The sequence below is a fragment of the Oncorhynchus keta genome, chromosome 2 (genome assembly GCF_023373465.1).
Source record: "Oncorhynchus keta strain PuntledgeMale-10-30-2019 chromosome 2, Oket_V2, whole genome shotgun sequence".
Classification (NCBI taxonomy): Eukaryota; Metazoa; Chordata; class Actinopteri; order Salmoniformes; family Salmonidae; genus Oncorhynchus; species Oncorhynchus keta.
The window spans coordinates 36,734,815-36,753,947 of record NC_068422.1 but is presented as its reverse complement, the minus strand read 5'-3'; the positions used below and the strand labels follow the sequence as shown (position 1 = coordinate 36,753,947).

The window sequence follows — 19,133 nt, the reverse complement described above, 5'->3', positions numbered from 1 at the left end:
TCGTCATTTTAATGGAAGAACTGAACACTACAAAACAACCGTGACGCTACTGAACCACTGTGCTAACAAGCAACATAACATAGACAATCACCCACAACCCACAATGACAAAACAGGCTACCGAAATATGGTTCCCAATTAGAGACAATGACTAACACCTGCCTCTGAGAACCATATCAGGCCAAACACAGAAACAGACAAACTAGACATACAACATAGAATGCCCACTCAGATCACACCCCGACCAAACAAAACATATAAACCATACAAAGCAAACCATGGTCAGGGCGAGACACCAGGTGAGATTTTACGAATTGTTGCTGGAATTCTGTCCTCTCTAATCCAAGTAGGATTGGTGGGGGAATAATTTGAATTTATGTTAATTGAGATGTTAATTTGCCATTTCACTCTGTTCAAGTTTATTGACATTTGACTTGTTAGTGTGGAGAGCAAATCCGATTATACTTTAACGAGCATAATTGCATGAGAATGTGATTCTCTCAGGCTGTTTTCACATGTGAAAGTGATTCAAAAGGCGTAATCCATCTTCAATCACTATGGGTGTGTATGCATATGTCCTGAAGGTGAGAATTAGATGTGAATGCTTCTTCACGTGTGAGTTAGGCCTCACACGACTGTGTAGAGAAACTAGGTGTGAGGTGTCCGGACTATTACACAATAGCCTAGGTCTCCCATGGATTGGTAACTCCATTGGTCCCATGCTTCGCACAGTGAAAAAGCTGAAATTCACTATCATTAATTTGCTTGCTCTGCGCTCACATTTAGCATCACATTGAAGTGTTTTACCATTTTCTTTTCAGCACAACCAGGGCTACAAGTAAAAAAAAACAATTTGACATAAACAGCTGCTTTTATTAGTTTTATTGACAAATTTCAAACGAATATGGTCCACCAAGCAAAAACCTGATAAAAACAATAATTTGTAAAAATACTGTAAGTACAGAAATTGTTTGCTGATGTAAAAAAAAACGGCTTTGTAAATACATTTGATTTGGTTTGCTCAGTGGGAAATGAATATCCAACGAGTCAGTGACAACTGTGGAGTTTGGAGTTTGTGACAGCAACTATGTGAGTTTATAATAGACACTATGTCCTGGTGTTTCCTATAATATTCTATGTAAAATAACTTCTTACCTTCTAACGACTCTTGTGTGGCTTGTGAGAGTGTAAACAGCATTTCCGACTGTTTACATAAGACAAGGCATTGCACATTTTTTTACTTGCGAAATACTGGACCAAACACCTCAGATGTAAAATTGTGCAACTAAAACATCCTCGGCCAAAACTCAAGAAATCTAATTCATTTTGACGTTATCTTAGATTAAATAGGTTTTAGTGTCCACAGTGTCTCATGGGAGACAAACCTCCAAGACTGAAATCACATTTTTCAAATGAGCAACAGAAAAACATTACGTGCCAATCGGCGTGTTCAGTAGCTCTTTAAATGTGTGGCGGCATTTAGCCTAGTGGATAAGAACGCTGGACCAGTAACCAAAGGTTGTTGGTTCAAATCCCCGAGCTGACTAGGTGAAAAATCTGTTCCCTTGAGCAAGGCACTTAACCCTAATTTCTCCTGTAAGTCGCTCTGGATAAGAGTGTCTACTAAAAATGGGACAAGGTTTTGTTGTAGCTACCATGTTTGCCTAGCAGTGATCCTGTGGCCTCTGCCAAGAGACAACATCTACAGGAACAATAGTGTTTGGCTACAGTGAGAATAAAAGGTTTCTGTTATTCAGCAAGTTTGTGTGTGTGTGGTGTTTAAAACCACTCCCCCATAATTCCCCACATAGCGTATATCGTGGTTGTGAACTGTGTTTTATCATTTCAACCATTCTCCCTGTAGCCATTTACAAGCTGAATTTGGGGATCTAACTATAGTGAGCTCGAAAAGTATTGGGACAGGACAGATTGTTTGTTGTATCGGCTTTTGGATTTGAAATCATACAATGATTATGATGTTAAAATGAGGGTGTTTTTCTTCCATATCGGGTGAAATGGCGCCGGAAGAAATGGTAGCAGTTTTACGGGCGCCCAACCAATTGTGTATTGTGTATTGTGTATTATGTTTGTTTTTGTTTTTTTTTGGGGGGGGGGGGTTGTAACTTATTTTGTACATAATGTTTCTGCAACCGTATCTTACAGCAAAAAAAGAGCTTCTGGATATCAGGACAGTGATCACTCACCTCGGATTAGACAAAGATTTCTTTCTTCAACAAGCAGGACGCACAGGACATTCTCCGAACACCCGACAAGGCCGACATCCCAGTTATTTGCAAGAGGAAGATAACGCAGGTACAGAGGACACAGCAGGGATCCGCAGAAGGCGAGTGTGAAAGATGCCGTTACCATCAATATTACTCGCCGACGTGCAAACATTGTACCTCGTCTAATTTATTGTCCAATCACAAATATCCTACCAACTGGACATCAAAAACTGTAATATCTTATGTTTCACGGAATGGTGGCTGAATGATGACATGGATATTCAGCTAGCGGGATATACGCTGCACCGGCAAGATAGAACAGCACACTCCGGTAAGACGGGGGGGGGGATATTTGTAAACAATTTGTAAACAACAGTTGGTGCATGAAATCTAAGGAAGTCTCTAGATTTTGCTCGTAGTAGAGTCTCTTGTGATAAAATGCAGACCACATTATTTGCTTAGAGTTTTCAGCTATACTTTCCGTGGCTGTTTATTTACCACCATAGACGGATGCTGGCACTAAGATCGCACTCAGTCAGCTGTAAAAGGAAATAAGCAAACAGGAAACCGCTCACCCTGAGGCGGGGTGCCTAATGGCTGGAGACTTTAATGCAGGGGAACTTAAATCAGTTATACCTAATTTCTATCAACATGTTAAATGTGCAACCAAAGGGGGGGGAAATCAAGATCACCTGTACTCCACACACAGAGACACGTACAAAGCTCTCCATTTGGTAAATCCGACCACAATTATATCCTCCTCTATCCTTCTGCTTAGAAGCAAAAAGTAAAGCAGGAAGCACCAGTGACTCGGTCTATAAAGAAGTGGTCAGGTGAAGCAGATGCTAAACTACAGGACTGTTTTGCTATCACAGACTGGAACATGTTCTGAGATTCCTCCGATGGCATTGAGGAGTACACCACAAGTCACTGGCTTTATCAATAAGTGCATCGAGGACGTCGTCCCCACAGTGACTGTACGTACATACCCCAACCTGAAGCCATGGATTACAGGCAACATTCGCACTGAGCTAAAGGGTAGAGCTGCCACTTTCAAGGTGCAGGACTCTAATCCGGAAGCTTATAAGAAATTCTGCTATGCCCTCCGACGAACCATCAAACAGGCAAAGTGTCAATAAAGGGCTAAGATTGAATCATTCTACACCGGCTCTGATGTTTATGTGGCAGGGTTTGCAAGCTATTACAAACTACAAAGGGAAGCACAGCCGCGAGCTGCCCAGTGACACGAGCCTACCAGACGAGCTAAATCACTTCTATGCTAGCTTCGAGGCAAGCAACACTGAGGCATGCATGAGAGCACCAGCTGTTCCGGACGACTGTGCGATCATGCTCTCTGTAGCCGATGTGAGTAAGACCTTTAAACAGGTCAACATTCACAAGGCTGCGGGGCTAGACGGATTACCAGAACGTGTGCTCCCCCGGGCAGGTGCTGACCAACTGGCAGCTATCTTCACTGACATTTTCAACATGTTCCTTATTGAGTCTGTAATACCAACATGTTTCAAGCAGACCACCATAGTCCCTGTGCCCAAGAACACGAAGACATCCTGCTTAAATGACTACAGACACGTAGTACGTCTGTAGCCATGAAGTGATTTGAAAGGATGGTAATGGCTCACATCAACACCGTTATCCCAGAAACCCTAGACCTATTTCAATTTGCATACTGCCCAAACAGATCCACAGATGACACAGTCTCTATTGCACGCCACACTGCCCTTTCCCACCTGGACAAAAGGAACACCTACGTGAGAATGCTATTCATTGACTGCAGCTCAGCGATCAACACCGTAGTACCCTCAAAGCTCATCACTAAGATAAGGATCCTGGGACTAAACACATCCCTCTGCACCTGGATCCTGGACTTCCTGACCCCAGACTACACAGTGTAGTGCCTACGGCCCAGTAAGCTGCCTTCCATCCAGGACCTCTAAACCAGGCGGTGTCAGAGGAAGACCCTGAAAATTGTCAAAGAGTGCCAAGTCTAGGACGAAAAGGCTTCTCAACAGTTTTTACAAATGGCTACCCGGACTATTTGCATTGTGTGCCATGCCCCCCCCAACTCCTCTTTTACGCTGCTGCTACTCTCTGTTTATCATATATGCAGAGTCACTTTAACTATACATTCATGTACACACTACCTCAATTGGCCCGACCAACCAGTGCCCTCCGCACATTGGCTAACCGGGCTATCTGCATTGTGTCCCACCACCCGCCAACACCTCTTTTACGCTACTGCTACTCACTGTTTATCATATATGCATTAACCATCTGTACATACTACCTCAATCAGCCCGACTAACCAGTGCCTGTATATAGCCTCTCTACTGTTATAGCCTCTCTACTGTTATAGCCTCGCTACTGTATATAGCCTCGCTGCTGTATATAGCCTCGCTGCTGTATATAGCCTCGCTACTGTATATAGCCTCGCTACTGTATATAGCCTCGCTACTGTATATAGCCTCGCTACTGTAATAGCCTCGCTACTGTATATAGCCTCGCTACTGTATATAGCCTCGCTACTGTATATAGCCTCGCTACTGTATATAGCCTCGCTACTGTTATAGCCTCGCAACTGTATATAGCCTAGCTACTGTATATAGCCTCGCTACTGTATGTAGCCTCGCTACTGTAATAGCCTCGCTACTGTATATAGCCTCGCTACTGTATATAGCCTCGCTACTGTATATAGCCTCGCTACTGTATATAGCCTCACTACTGTGTGTAGCCTCGCTACTGTATATAGCCTCGCTACTCTATGTAGCCTCGCTACTGTATGAAGCCTCGCTACTGTTATTTTTCACTGTCTTTTTGTTGTTTTTATTACTTTACTTACCTATTGTTCACCTAACACCATTTTTGAACTTTTGGTTCGAGCCTGTAAGTAAGCATTTCACTGTAAGGTCTACACCTGTCTGTATTCGGCGCATGTGATAAATAAACCTTGATTTGAACCGTTTTGAAATCACTTTTCGTGCGTCGTCCCCCCATTTTAGGGGACCAAAAGTATTGGGACAAATTCACATGTGTATTTAAGTAGTCAGTATTTCCATATTCCTAGCACGCAATGATTACTTCAAGCTCGTGACTCTACAAATTGTTGGATGCATTTGCAGTTTGTACGAGTGTGCATACGTCTCTGGGGACAAGAGAAATTGCAGTGTAGAGAGAGGGGTTATTTATTTCTCTCTAAATCTCCCCTGCTGGTGGGGGGCTAGCAGAGCGGAGTCTCATGAATTAATATCTTCTCATTGGCCTGGGTTCAGGCTCGTGAAGTGCCGGGTCACTTCTCCCCTCCTCTCCATTCCTGGGATGACAGGCATGGTGAGCATAGCTGAGCTGCAGCCCCTGTGGGGTTGTGGGAATACCTAAGTGGTTGGGTTGGTGTGGTGGCATGGGGCCCTGCTATGGCAGCAAACTGTGACACAAACACACACCCACACGCAGGTTAATCTAATATGTTAGACTTGTACTAGTCTCTGTCCGTCTGCCTGCCAGTAATGGGTAAAGCTCCATTTTTCCCCCCTCCTGTGTCTGCGTTTGTTCCAGGAGGTCCCTCTCTCTCCCATAACACACTGTCTCTCTGGGGGCATTTTATTATACCAGTCCCTCCTTTTTTTATATGGGTCTTGGAAATACGCTCTGATCAAGAGCTTTAGCTGACTGCTATTTATGTGTGTGTGTGTGTGTGTGTGTGTGTGTGTGTGTGTGTGTGTGTGTGTGTGTGTGTGTGTGTGTGTGTGTGTGTGTGTGTGTGTGTGTGTGTGTGTGTGTGTGTGTGTGTGTGTGTGTGTGTGTGTGTGTACATTGTCTTCAGAAAGTATTCATATCCTCTTGACGTATTCAACATTTATTGTGTTACAGCATGAATTCAAATAGATTTTTAGTCTCACCCATCTACACACACTACCCCATAACGACTAAGTGAACACATGTTTTTAGAAATGTTTATTTCAGAAATATCTCTCTTGCATCCGTTTTCACACCCCTGAGTCAATACATGTTAGAATCACCTTTGGCAGCGATTACAGCTGTGAGTCTTTCTTGGTCAGTCTCTAAGAGCGTTGCACACAATATTTGCACATTATTCTTTTTGAAATTCTTCCCAGCTCTGTCAAGTTGGTAGTTGATCATTGCTATACAGCCATTTTCAAGTCTCGCCATAGATTTTCAAGCTGATTTAAGTCAAAACAGTAACTAGGCCACTCAGGAACATTTAATGTCGTCTTGGTAAGCAACAGTGTATTATTTGGCCTTGTTTTAAGTTATTGTCCTGCTGAAAGGTGAATTAGATTCCCAGTGTCTGTAGGAAAGCATATTGAACCAGGTTTTCCTCTAGGATTTTGCCTGTGCTTAGCTATATTCCAGGTTCTTGTATCATGAAAAACTCCCTAATCCTTGCCAATGATAAGCATACCCATAACATGATGCAGCCACCACCATGCTTGAAAATATGAAGAGCGGTACTCAGGGAAGTGTTGTGTTGGATTTGCCCCAAACATAACGCTTTGTATTCAGGACATAAATATAATTTCTTTGCCACGTTTGTTGCAGTTTTACATTAGTGCCTTATTCTGTACAGGCCTCCTTTTCACTCTGGCATTTAGGTTAGTATTGTGGAGTAACTACATTGTTGTTGATCCATCCTCAGTTTTTTCCTATCACAGCCATCAAACTCTGTAACTGTTTTAAAGTCACCTTTGGCGTCATGGCGAAATCCCTGAGCGGTTTCCTTCCTCTCTGACAATTGAGTTAGAAAGGACGGCTGTATCTTTGTAGTGCCTGGGTGTGTTGATACACCATCCAAAGTGTAATTAATAACTTCACCATGCTCTAAGGGATATTAAATGTCTGCTTTTTGTATTTTTACCCATCTACCAATAGGTGACCTTTGCGAGGCATTGGAAAACCTCCCTTGTCTTTATGGTTGAATCTGAGTTTGAGATTCACTGCTCGACTGAGGGACCTTACAATTATCTGTATGTGTGGGGTACAGAAATTAGGTTGTCATTCAAAAATCATTTAACACTATTATTGCACACAGAGTCCATGCAACTTATTATGTGACGTGTTAAGCAAAATTGTGCTCCTGAATTTATTTAGGCTTGCCATAACAAAGGGTTGCTATTGATTTTTTCATTAATTTGTAAGTTTCTAAAAACATAATTCCACTTTGACATTATGGGGTATTGTGTGTTGGCCAGTAACACAAAATATAAATGTAATACATTTTCAATTCAGGCTGTAACACAACAACATGTGGAAAAAGGTGGGTGCTCTAGAAAACAAAAGGTGGGTAAACTGCAGATTATTAAAACCCCTTTCCCTAAATCCTGGTCTTAGCCCAATATGATTTAATAGGAAGCATATTGTAGAGAATACCACCCCCTCCCTTTCTGCCTCTCCCTCATTCCCCCTCTCCTCTGTGTGATATAATTAGAAGGGGGTACTACAAGGGTTGAAGAAAGAGGGAGAGGCCCTCAAAAATCCCCTTTCCACTCCATTGAGGTGACTACAGCAAAGCATTGGCCTTCAGTGGTCACCTGATATATTATTGGTGTACCAGAATGTGTGTAAATGTTAGCTTTGTGCATGTTTTAGCCATAGAATGTAAAGCTGACATTGCCAAAGATAGTAAACATTAAAGTTGTATAAACCCAGCACTTTATCATTTTTATTTGATTTCTCTCATAACATAGTGTATTTGGGAGCCCCAACCCAAAACATGTACATTTTGTAAAAGCATTTGGTTAAAGTCTCTACCAGTCCATTGTAACAGGAAGAAGTGAATGAGGGATTTGAGGAACATTAGAGTTGTCCATCATGTGCGCCGTGGGCTATAGAAACACTCTCATCTCTATTCACCTCCATGCCTTCAACATCTGCTACTGGGAGAGAGGGACGCTTCACCCTTTCACTGCTGGGATGCCTCTGCTCTGGCTCTATTGTAAGGTTGAGGGAATGAATGGCTTGTTCCTCGCCATTCGCTCGTTTTTGTAGAGCGCGTCCCTATTCTGATTATCGGCTGTTGTCAAACACACATGGCTGTGAAAATACGATTCTCTTCCTCAATAGTGTGCAGTGAATTCTATTAGATGAAAAGTCGAAATGAGTATGACATCCTGGCATTTAAAGCATACACATTTTTTTTAAATTGCACATTATACTATAAAACGTTGCATTTTTTGCATAACCAAAAGGCCTACTGTTTAGAATGTAAATATTGGTATTCAGACACTGCCAGTCTAACTAGCCCTCTCTTGCGCTTTCTCTCTCTCTCTCGCTTTCTCTCTCTCGTTCGTAAACACACGCACTCTCTTAAGCATACATGTAGTTGTCACCCAAATAGCCTGATTTACACACCTTGCATGGGCACAGTGTGTTTGTCGTACACACACGTCTCTGGTCTCTGAAAGGAGAGATCACACCTAAGTAAACCCAGAGCTGCTCCAGAGTAATCTCTCCTGTCCTGAGGGCTTATGATGTCCATTTCCTGGGTGTTTGCTCATTAGAGCATGCACGGACACACACACACACACACTATACATTTTCCCTTTTGTCCAACACACAATTATTCATAAGTGTCAACTTGATGATGGGTGTGTGAGTTGGCCAGTGCAGTTCAAGAAGCTAGGTCAAGCCAAACAAGGAGGAGGAACCATATATTATAAGATATATTATAACATTATAAGTCTTCAGGAAAGCTTGCCGTTCTTCCTGGTGTGTTTTTGTGCTTCATCCCCTCAGTGCAGCAGGACAGGGAGAGACATGGGGTTGGGAGGAAGAGGATACCTTTGTGGTTTGCAACTGATCTCACCATGTGGTCTTTCCACTGTGTTTCCTCTGACTGTGAACAGACTAACCAGAACATTAACAATACTAGCTCCCTAGTGGGAGGGCGAGTTCAGCTCCACCAGTGAAGCACGAGTCACACACCCACATGCCATAAAGACCTAGCTCTCAGGTTTCTCTGAACAACTCTCACAGAGTATTACTGACGGGTTAATTAAGTTAGGTTGTGTGACCTGAATCAAGATTGAACAGTAAGACAACGATACTGTAAATGTGTTGTGTTATACCAATCAAAATCTCCCTTTCTTTCCCTCTTATTTCTTCTCTCAAACAGAAACTCCAGACTTTCCACAGCTTGAGCTGCCCTGGGTTCTCTGGTCCGGACAGCTGTCAATCAAACATGCCCCCACGCTCCCCCAGGAGCTTGAGCCAATCGGAATCTTACTTCACCTGTGCGCCTGACCTAGGTGCTGAGACTCAACAGGAAGTGGATGAGGAGGAGGATGACTCTTCCTATGAGGAGCTGGACAGTGACTCTGCGTGTAGCCTGGACTCTAGGCCCTGGTCCCCATGCAGGGGAGGGGGGGAGAGAATGGGAGAGGGACACCCCCTCTGGAAGAGTGAGTGTGGGACAGAGAAGGACATCTACCAGCTGGGGGGAGAGCTGGACATCGACCAGATCGAGAGGAACTGAACGGAACCTGAAGCCTTTGGATAAAGGATTGTCGTAACCTTTTGTGAATTTTGCAGAAAGACTGAGAATTTAGTACTTCATGACCACGCGAAGGATGCCTTACGTATGATAGGGGGATATTGAGCGGATTGAAAGGAACTTCGCGATTTTGGACAGAGTTGTTTTTGGAACATTACAAGGATGTTTGCGAATAATGTGGGAGGCAAGGGATGTTGTACTGTATGTGATGTCAATGAAGGACAAAGCACGTGGAACTGTTGATAGAAAGTGTTGCATGTGAACTTTGGTTGAACTTTGAGGTCCTGCGGGACAAACAGTTGTTTTGAATTGTCTCGTTGTCTTTCTGAATTTAAAGGCAGTTGCTTTCGCTTGGTGACATGCAGCCTAACTCTGGAGTGGGGATCGAGGGATAGTCTTTAACACCTCCAAAAACTCCTCTCTCCTCTAAAATTGAGTACCTCCTTATACAACTGGACAGAACTAACGGCAAGGTTTTAGTACTGTAGCATTTTCAGCAGAAGTATGTTACAACTTCTGCTTTTCTCTACCAGACTAGGGGGACATGATGGCCTGAGAGAGAGGGATGAAGTAGAGCAGGAGAGAAACTGTTATTTTCATATATACCTCCCCTTGACCCTTTTCTTCAACTATTCTTACAGGAAGAATGTCCCCTGCTGAATTCCAAGTTAACCCCTATACCACAGGCACTCCTGTAGATCTGAAAGAATGAAAGTACCAGTATTACTTTCCTTCTGATTGGCTGTGTGGAGTTTTCACTATATATGCTTACATCTATCCAAGAATTTCAGGTCTTCAGGTGTACCTAGGGGATAGGGGTCCATTTGGAATTCATAAAGTATTCACACATCCTCGCTGAATGTAAATAAGCTTTAAGGGGTTTGGAAATACCTGCCGATTTGTTCGGTCAGATACAAGTCCTTATCACCTCAGAAATCCCTGCTCGAAACAAACCTTTCTGACTTTTTATAGATTCTAATATGCAAAATGTATATTTGAATAAACACAGAATTTTACGTCTTCAGTTCTAATATCAATGTATATTTTTCTCAATGTATGTTTTTATTATCTGTTTGCGAAGGATCAGGAATAAGAGACCCTACTTCAACAGGACAGACATGAAATAAAAACGCAAACTGCCGTGGTCATGTTGTGTTTCATTATTATCAGGGTGCCATTATACATGATGGTACAGCTTGACATTAAGCCGTCATGTCATAAACATGACATAGTGTGTGTTTACATAGATGTGCCTCTGATCTGATGTCCTCTAATTTGTTTATGAAGTCATTGAGCTGCCATTGACTTTGGCATATCATGCCACGTAAGCTGTTTATACCCTATGATGGATACAGTCAGTTAGGTAAACATCTGTGTGCTCCATGATGCTGTTACACAAGCCACCGGCACCAAACAAAATGGCAGGAAGTCTAGACACAGGATACCCCTGCAATTTCAATGACCTCTGAGGCAAGAGGAAGTGATGTCACAGCCACCGGAATGCTTCTCCTCTCCTCAGTTCAGTTGGAAGGCAGACGGACACGTCGCCAAGGTGGGGCTGTTTTGCCTGGGGATATCCTGTCATGTGCATCTAATGTCTGTCCATGTCCGAGGGAGTTAAAAGAACCTGCTGCCACGGTGAAGAAAAAAATACTTAAAATGAGGTTCTAGAGTTATGTCTACACTGTATTTTCTTCTGCCCTCGGGGTGCTTCATTGTTCTTAGTGGAGTGTAGTTTTCCCACAGTGGACTGCTAGGGAGAAGTGTGCCGACCTGTTTGCAACGTCTCTCACAACAGGATGTTGCAACCAGCTGAATGCCCTATCCAAACTCTAACCCCAGGGTGGTGTTACCTTACACACACACGCCTTTGAATGAATGCTGACTGTGCACTCTGTCAGTAAACAGAGAGAACTTGTAAACTGGTCTGAAAATATTGGGACTGCCTTTCTCACAGCTGTGAAGGGATGGGGTGTACTCCCAACGACTCCATCTCTCCTCAGAGCTGTTGTCACAGCTGCTCACACAGTGCCAGGGGGGGATTACCGATTCAATCAAAGGCTGGATGGATGCACGGAGGTTTCAAGGGAGGGGGGGTGAAATATTAAATGAAGGAAAGGGAGGCTGTCTTGGCTGTTGAAAGCAGCAAACCTCCAGTTCACAGCCCATTTCTCTCTTCAGCACAATGAGCCTGGAAACACAGCATCACGTTGCCACGGACAACAAGTCAGTCGCTCGCTCAGACCCAAAGGTCACTGACCTACCTCCACACACACATACACACTTCCTGTCAGACAGGAAGTAGCAAGCTGAGAGGAATAGATATTTAGAGTCTGAGGTAACACAAACACCCACTCACACGACTTGCCCAGGCCTATAAATAAGGGGCATTGTGTAGTAGAGGCTGTTAAATGTGGACATTAGTGAGAAAGAGGGAAATAGTAGAGTTACTCAAAGTCACAGATCCTGGGCTATATAGCCCCGATTACTTGTGTGAAAACACTGGTGATGTTTTCAGGGTAAGCAGAGATTTGACTTAGTCAGCAGAAAAGGCTTTCGCCCTCAGAACGACTGAAGAGTAGCATACGATGCATTCATTGTTTTGTAAAGGGTCATTTCAAGATGGATTCAAAGAGCATAGCCCAACCACTGCAATAAAGAATAAAGAAAATGAATCTTGTTTTCCATGCTCAAAAAGTATTCACACCCCTTAACTTTATACATTTTTGTTTTTAAAATGTATTAAATGTATATTTTGTGTCACTGGCCTAAGCACAATACCCCATAATGTCAAAGTGGAAGTATGTCTTTTGAAATCTTTACAAATACATTTAACATGAAAAGCTGAAATGTCTTGAGTCGATAAGTATTCAACCCCTTTTGTTATGGAAAGCCTAAATAAGTTCAGGAGTACAAATGTGCTTAACAAGTCACATACTAAATTGCATGGACTCACTCTGTGTGCAATAATAGTATTTAACTTGATTTTTGAATGACTACCTCATATCCCACACATACTGCACCCCACACGTACAATTATCTGTAAGGTCCCTCAGTCGAGCAGTGAATTTCAAATACAGATTCAACCACAAAGACAACAGAGGTTTTCCAATGCCTCGCAAAGAAGGGCACATATTGGTAAATATATATATATTTTTAAAACAGACATTGAATATCCCTTTGAGCATGGTGAAGGTATTAATACAATGTTGGATGGTGTATCAATACACCCTGTCACTACAATGTTACAGGCATCCTTCCTTACTCAGTTGCCGGAGAGGAAGGAAATCACTCAGGAATTTCATCATGAGGCCAAAGTTGACTTTATAACAGTTTCATAGTTTGACAGCTATAATAAGAGAAAACTGAGGGTGGATCAACAATACTAACGTAAATGACAGAGTGAAAAGAAGGAAGCCTGTACAGAATAAAAATATTCCAAAACATGCATCCTGTTTTCAATAAGGCACTAATGTAATGTAAAACTGCAACACATTTAACAAAGACATTTACTTTATGTTCTGAATACAAAACATTAGGTTTGGGGAAAATCCTACACAAAATGCCACTGAGTACCACTCTCCATATTTTCAAGCATGGTGGTGACTGCATCATGTTATTGGTCTGCTTGTCATCAGCAAGGACTAGGGAGTTTTTTAGGATACAAATAAATGGAATATAGCTAAGCACAGGCAAAATCCTAGATGAAAACTAGGTTCATTCTGCTATCCACCAGATACTGGGAGACAAATTCACTTTTCAGCAGGACAATAACCTAAAACACAACACCAAAAATACACTGGAATTGCTTACCAAGACGACATTGAATGTTCCCGAGGGCCGAGTTACAGTTTTAACTTAAATTGGCTTGAAAATTGATGGCAAGACTTGAAAATGGCTGTCGAGCAATGTCCAACAACCAACTTGACAGCTTGAAGAATTTTAAAAAGAATAATGTGAAAATATTGTACAATCCAGGTATGCAAAGCTCTTAGAAACTTACCCAGAAAGACTCACAGCTATAATTACTGCAAAAGATGATTGTAACATGTTTTGACATAGGGGTGTGAATACTTATGTAAATTAGATATTTCAGTATTTCATTTTTTTTTTAATGCAATCATTTATAAATATTTCACTTTGTCGTTATGGGGTTTTGTGTGTAGATGGGTGAGAAACATATATTTAATCCATTATGAATCCAGGCTGTAAGACAACCCAATGAAGAATAAGTCAAGGGGTATGAATACTTTCTGAAGGCACTGTACCTCATAACTACATCATACTGCATCATGACCAGGGCTTTAAATTCACTGAATGTATTAAAGTGGCCAGTGATTTGAGTCTGTATGTTGGCAGCTGTCACACCCTGGCCTAGGGTGTGACTAGGGTGGGCATTCTAGTTTCTTTATTTCTATGTTTTCTGTTTCTATGTTTTGGCCGGGTATGGTTCTCAATCAGGGACTGATTATCATTATCATCTGTCTATCATTGTCTGTGATTGGGAATCATACTTAGGCAGCCTGTTTTGCCACCTTAGTTGTGGGTAGTTGTCTTTGTTAGTGGCCTGTATAGCCCTAGGAAGCTGCACTTTGGTGGTCTAAATAAAGGAAAATGTACGCTCACCACACTGCACCTTGGTCCAGTCATTTCCCTGATGACGTTCGTGACAGCAGCAGCCTCTCTATGTCAGTGATAGCTGTTTAACAGTCTGATGGCCTTGAGATAGAAGCTGCTTTTCAGTCTCTCAGTCCCAGCTTTGATGCACCTGTACTGACCTCACCTTCTGGACGATAGCGGGGTGAACAGGCAGTGGCTCGGGTGGTTGTTGTCCTTGATTATCTTTTTGGCCTTCCTGTGACATTGGGTGCTGTAGGTGTCCTGGAGGACAGGTAGTTTGCATAGACACCCATGTCTGTGTGTCTGACAGGTGGCCAGTGTAATGTCACTGATTAACTATATCTCTCCGCTCAAAGGTCAATGGGATCTGGCACCACGGCCCTACAGTTTGTCACCATGGTTTCTGCTAAGCCTTTCTCTCTATCTATTCATCTTGGGGCGGCAGGGTAGCCTAGTGTTTAGAGTGTTGGACTAGTACCTGAAAGGTTGCAAGTTCAAATCCCCGAGCTGACAAGGTACAAATCTGTCGGTTAACCCACTGTTCCTAGGCCGTCATTGAAAATAAGAATTTGTTCTTCACTGACTTGCCTAGTTAAATGAAGGTAAAAGAAAAAACATATATTTTATCTCCTTCATGAGGCCAGAATCTATGGATTTATGTGGTAGTGACTTATACAGTTACACAGACCATTTGTATTTCACTTCAAGGTGGCAAGGTAGACTAGTGGTTAGAGCGTGGCCAGTGACCGGTTCAAGCTGACAAGGTGAAACGTCTGTAGATGTGCGCTTGAGCAAGGCACTTAACCCACTTAACGCCAAGCTGTACCAACTGAGCCACACGGGAGGAGTTATGCTCTACCAACTGAGCCTCAGGCAGTGTTGGGACATGCAAAAATATATATAATACACACTTGTACATTTCTGAAATAGGACAAATATAAGAACCCACCAAATTTGTATGATTGTCTTTACTTTTTATTGTATCAACACCAAATGCAATCATTTCATATACCTGCCTGTCATTGTCATTGCTTAATTAACCATGACATAAAACGTGGCATTCAAACATGTCAGCTAGCTCTCAGTGGGTCATATAAACATTGTAATTATTGTACATTGAACAAAAATATAATCGCAACATGCAACAATTTCTAAGATTTTACTGAGTTACAGTTCATAAAAGGAAATCAGTCAATTTAAATAAATAAATGACGCCTTAATCTATGGATTTCACATGACTGGGAATACAGATATGCATCTGTTGGTTAGAGATACCTTTAAAAAATGCAGGGGCTTGGATCAGAAAACCTGTCAGTATGTGGTGTGACCACCATTTGCTCATGTGTGACACATCTCCATCCAGCCAGTGGATTGTGGCCTGTGGAATGTTGTCCCACTCCTCTTCAATGGCGGTGGGAAGTTGCTGGATTTTGGTGGGAATTGGAACACGCTGTCGGACATGTCGATCCAGAGCATTCCAAACATGCTCAATGGTGACATGTCTGGTGAGTATGCAGGCCATGGAAGAACTGGGACGTTTTCAGCTTCCAGGAATCGTGTACAGATCCTTGCTACATGGGGCTGTACATTATCATGCTGAAACATGAGGTGATGGCGTTAGATGAAAGGCAGGAAAATGGGCCTCAGGATCTGGTCACGGTATCTCTGTGCGTTCAAATTGCAATTGATAAAATGTTTGTGTTCGTTGTCCGTAGCTTATGTCTGCCAATTCCGTAACACCACCGCCACCATGGGGCATTCTGTTCACAACGTTGACATCAGCAAACCGCTCGCCCATACGATACCATACACGCTGTCTGCCATCTGCCCAGTACAGTTGAAACCTTGATTCATCCATGAAGAGCACACTTTTCCAGCGTGCCAGTGGCCATCGAAGGTGAGCATCTGCCCACTGAAGTGGTTTACGACGCCGTCAGGTCAAGACCCTGGTGAGGACGACAAGGACACATGCAGGTATGAGCTTCCCGGAGACGCTTTCTGACAGTTTATGCAGAAATGTTTCAGTTGTGCAAACCCACAGTTTCATCAGTTGTCCGGGTGGTTGGTCTCAGATGATCCCGCAGGTGAAGAAGCCGGATGTGGAGGTCCAGGGCTGGCGTGGTTACACGTGGTCTGCAGTTGTGAGACCGGGTTGGCCAAATTCTCTAAAACTACGGAAGCGGCTTATGGTAGAGAAATTAACATTAAATTCTCTGGCAACATCTCTGGTAGACATTCCTGCAGTCAGCATGCCAATTGCACGCTCCCTAAAAACGTGAGACGTGTGGCCTTGTGTTGTGTGATAAAACTGCACATTTTACAGTGGCCTTTTATTGTCGCCAAGACAAGGTGCACCTGTGCGCCGCCAGAAGAGGACTGGGCACCCCTCAGAGCCTGGTTCCTCTCTAGGTTTTTTCTTAAGTTCCCACCGTTCTAGGGAGTTTTTTCTAGCCACAGTGCTTTTACATCTGCATTGCTGGCTGTTTGGGGTTTTAGGCTGGGTTTCTGTATAAGCACTTTGTGACATCTGCTGATGTTTAAAGGGCTTAATAAATAAATTTGATTTGATGATGATGTAATGATCATGATGTTTAATCAGCTTCTTGATATACCACAACTGTCCAGTGGATGAATTATCTTGGCAAAGGAGAAAACAAATTTGTGCACAGAATTTGAGCGCAATACGTTTTTTGTGCAAATGGAACATTGCTGGCATCTTTTATTTCAGCTCATGAAACATGGGACCAACACTTGCATTTACATGCATTTATATTTTTGTTCCGTGTACATACAGTGCCTTCGGGAAGTATTCAGACCCCTTGAATTACTTCTATGCTCACTTAGAGGCAAGTAACACTGAAACATGCATGAGAGCACCAGCTGTTCTGGAAGACTGTGTGATCATGCTCTCGGTAGCTGATGTGAGTAAGACCTTTAAAGAGGTCAACATTCAAGGCCGCAGGGCCAGACGGATGACCAGGATGTGTACTCCGAGCATGCGCTGACCAAGTGGCAAGTGTCTTCACTGACATTTTCAACCTGTCCTTGACTGAGTCTGTAATCCCAACATGTTTCAAGCAGACCACCATAGTCCCTGTGCCCAAGAACACTAAGGTATCCTGCCTAAGTGACTACCAACCCGTAGCACTCATGTCTGTCGCCATGCCAACATACTCACTCAAATCTCTTGCCACTTTAATAAATGGATTTAATAATGGTATCACTAGTCACTTTAAATAATGCCACTTTAATAATGTTTACATATCCTGCATTACTGCTCATATGTATATACCTATTGATTCTTGTCTATGCCGCACGGCATCGCACATCCATATATTTATATGTACATATTCTTATTCCACCCCCTTACATTGTGTGTATAAGGTAGTCGTTGTGAATTTGTTATATTACTTGTTAGATATTACTGCACTGTCGGAACTAGAAGCAGAAGCATTTCGCTACACTCGCATTAACATCTGGTAACAATGTGTATGTGACAAATACAATTTGATTTGATTTGGTTTAATATGGCATAACTCATGTCTAAACTTTTAGAATTGGAGGAAATTAGCTTTAAAACTGAAATAAATTCTCTACACACCATGGAAAAAATGTGTAGAATTACAGGATATTAACTTCAATCAAGAGAGGGCCACTAAAATATTTTGGAGCAAGGTGGGGGAGTCCCAACCAAATCTTGCTTAATGTCCCCAAAAGGCTAGAGCCGGCCCTGTTCCCAGCCAGTGTATTGGTGAAAATGAATGGGAGGAAAGAGGGAGGCACAGCACTGTGACTATGTGGAAAGATACGTGCTGAGAGAAAGGAAATACATGCTCTGTGTTTTTCCCATAAACTCTCCTATGTGAGGCAAACTGGGCTGTTGACTGGCTGCTAGTGATGACTGAAAGCTGAACAATGGAGAACTGAAATAGACGAACCATGGCAACTCTCCTCCACATCCACGATCCATCATTTCTGTCACATCTGCTTGATTGTTCCTGCTGTCCTGGATCCAGAATGGTTACCTTCTTATAGGCCATCTTACATTGGCATTGCATTGAAGACCCCTTTATGTAAATGGTCAAGATTAAAGGGAAAATCCACTCAAAAACAATATTTTGGTATTTTCTTAATTAGTCCACTGTTGATACAGTTCCAAAAGATTTTGCACATTCAAGAAGCAAAGTGTCACCGGCCACATCATAATGATACAAAATGCGTGTGTTTAGGAGTCAATTTTCTTTAACATTATGGTCAACCTTTATTCGCCTACTGTCTTATACACTATATATTATATACCACTTATACAACCGTTCCATTTGTGCAATGACTACATGCTAGCCCAAGTAAACCCTGTTTGTATGATCCCCTACGCCAGTATACACACAGCTAAATCCCCGGCTTACCTCAACAGATCTGTATCTCAGCGACAGAGGGAAGGGTGGAGTGGAGTTGAGCTGAACCCTATGTTCTGTAGTATACTGTACTTTATAGGAGGGAGCTGCTTTAACCCATGACTCTGATGACCTCCCTGTGAGAGTTTGTTTAACCCAGGCATCTGAGGGAGAGGGAGGAAGTTTGGGAGGTTGTGCTCTAATCGTACAATCTCTTCAATCTCCACTGTGTTAGGTAAATCTGCTTTTAGCTTTTTTATACCTTATTTGTGGAATGATCTCCAAAGCTCTCTAAAGTTTGATGAATTGGTGCCTCTAGGAAGTCAATTCAAAAGGGTGATTAAGGACCTTTTTACTGCAGAATGTGTTA

At 42.6% G+C, this 19,133-nt stretch overlaps 1 protein-coding gene across 1 annotated transcript in view; it reads left to right on the top strand.

Annotated features, from left to right (window-relative positions):
- Positions 1 to 10,890, top strand: part of LOC118361264 (protein FAM53B-like) — a 47,371-nt gene extending 36,481 nt beyond the window's left edge. Inside the window, exon 5 of the mRNA XM_035741061.2 lies at positions 9,372 to 10,890. Coding sequence (XP_035596954.2) covers positions 9,372 to 9,731 — 360 coding nt within the window. The 3' untranslated portion in view covers positions 9,732 to 10,890. The remainder of the gene's footprint in view (positions 1 to 9,371) is intronic.
- The last annotated feature ends 8,243 nt before the right edge of the window (positions 10,891 to 19,133 follow it).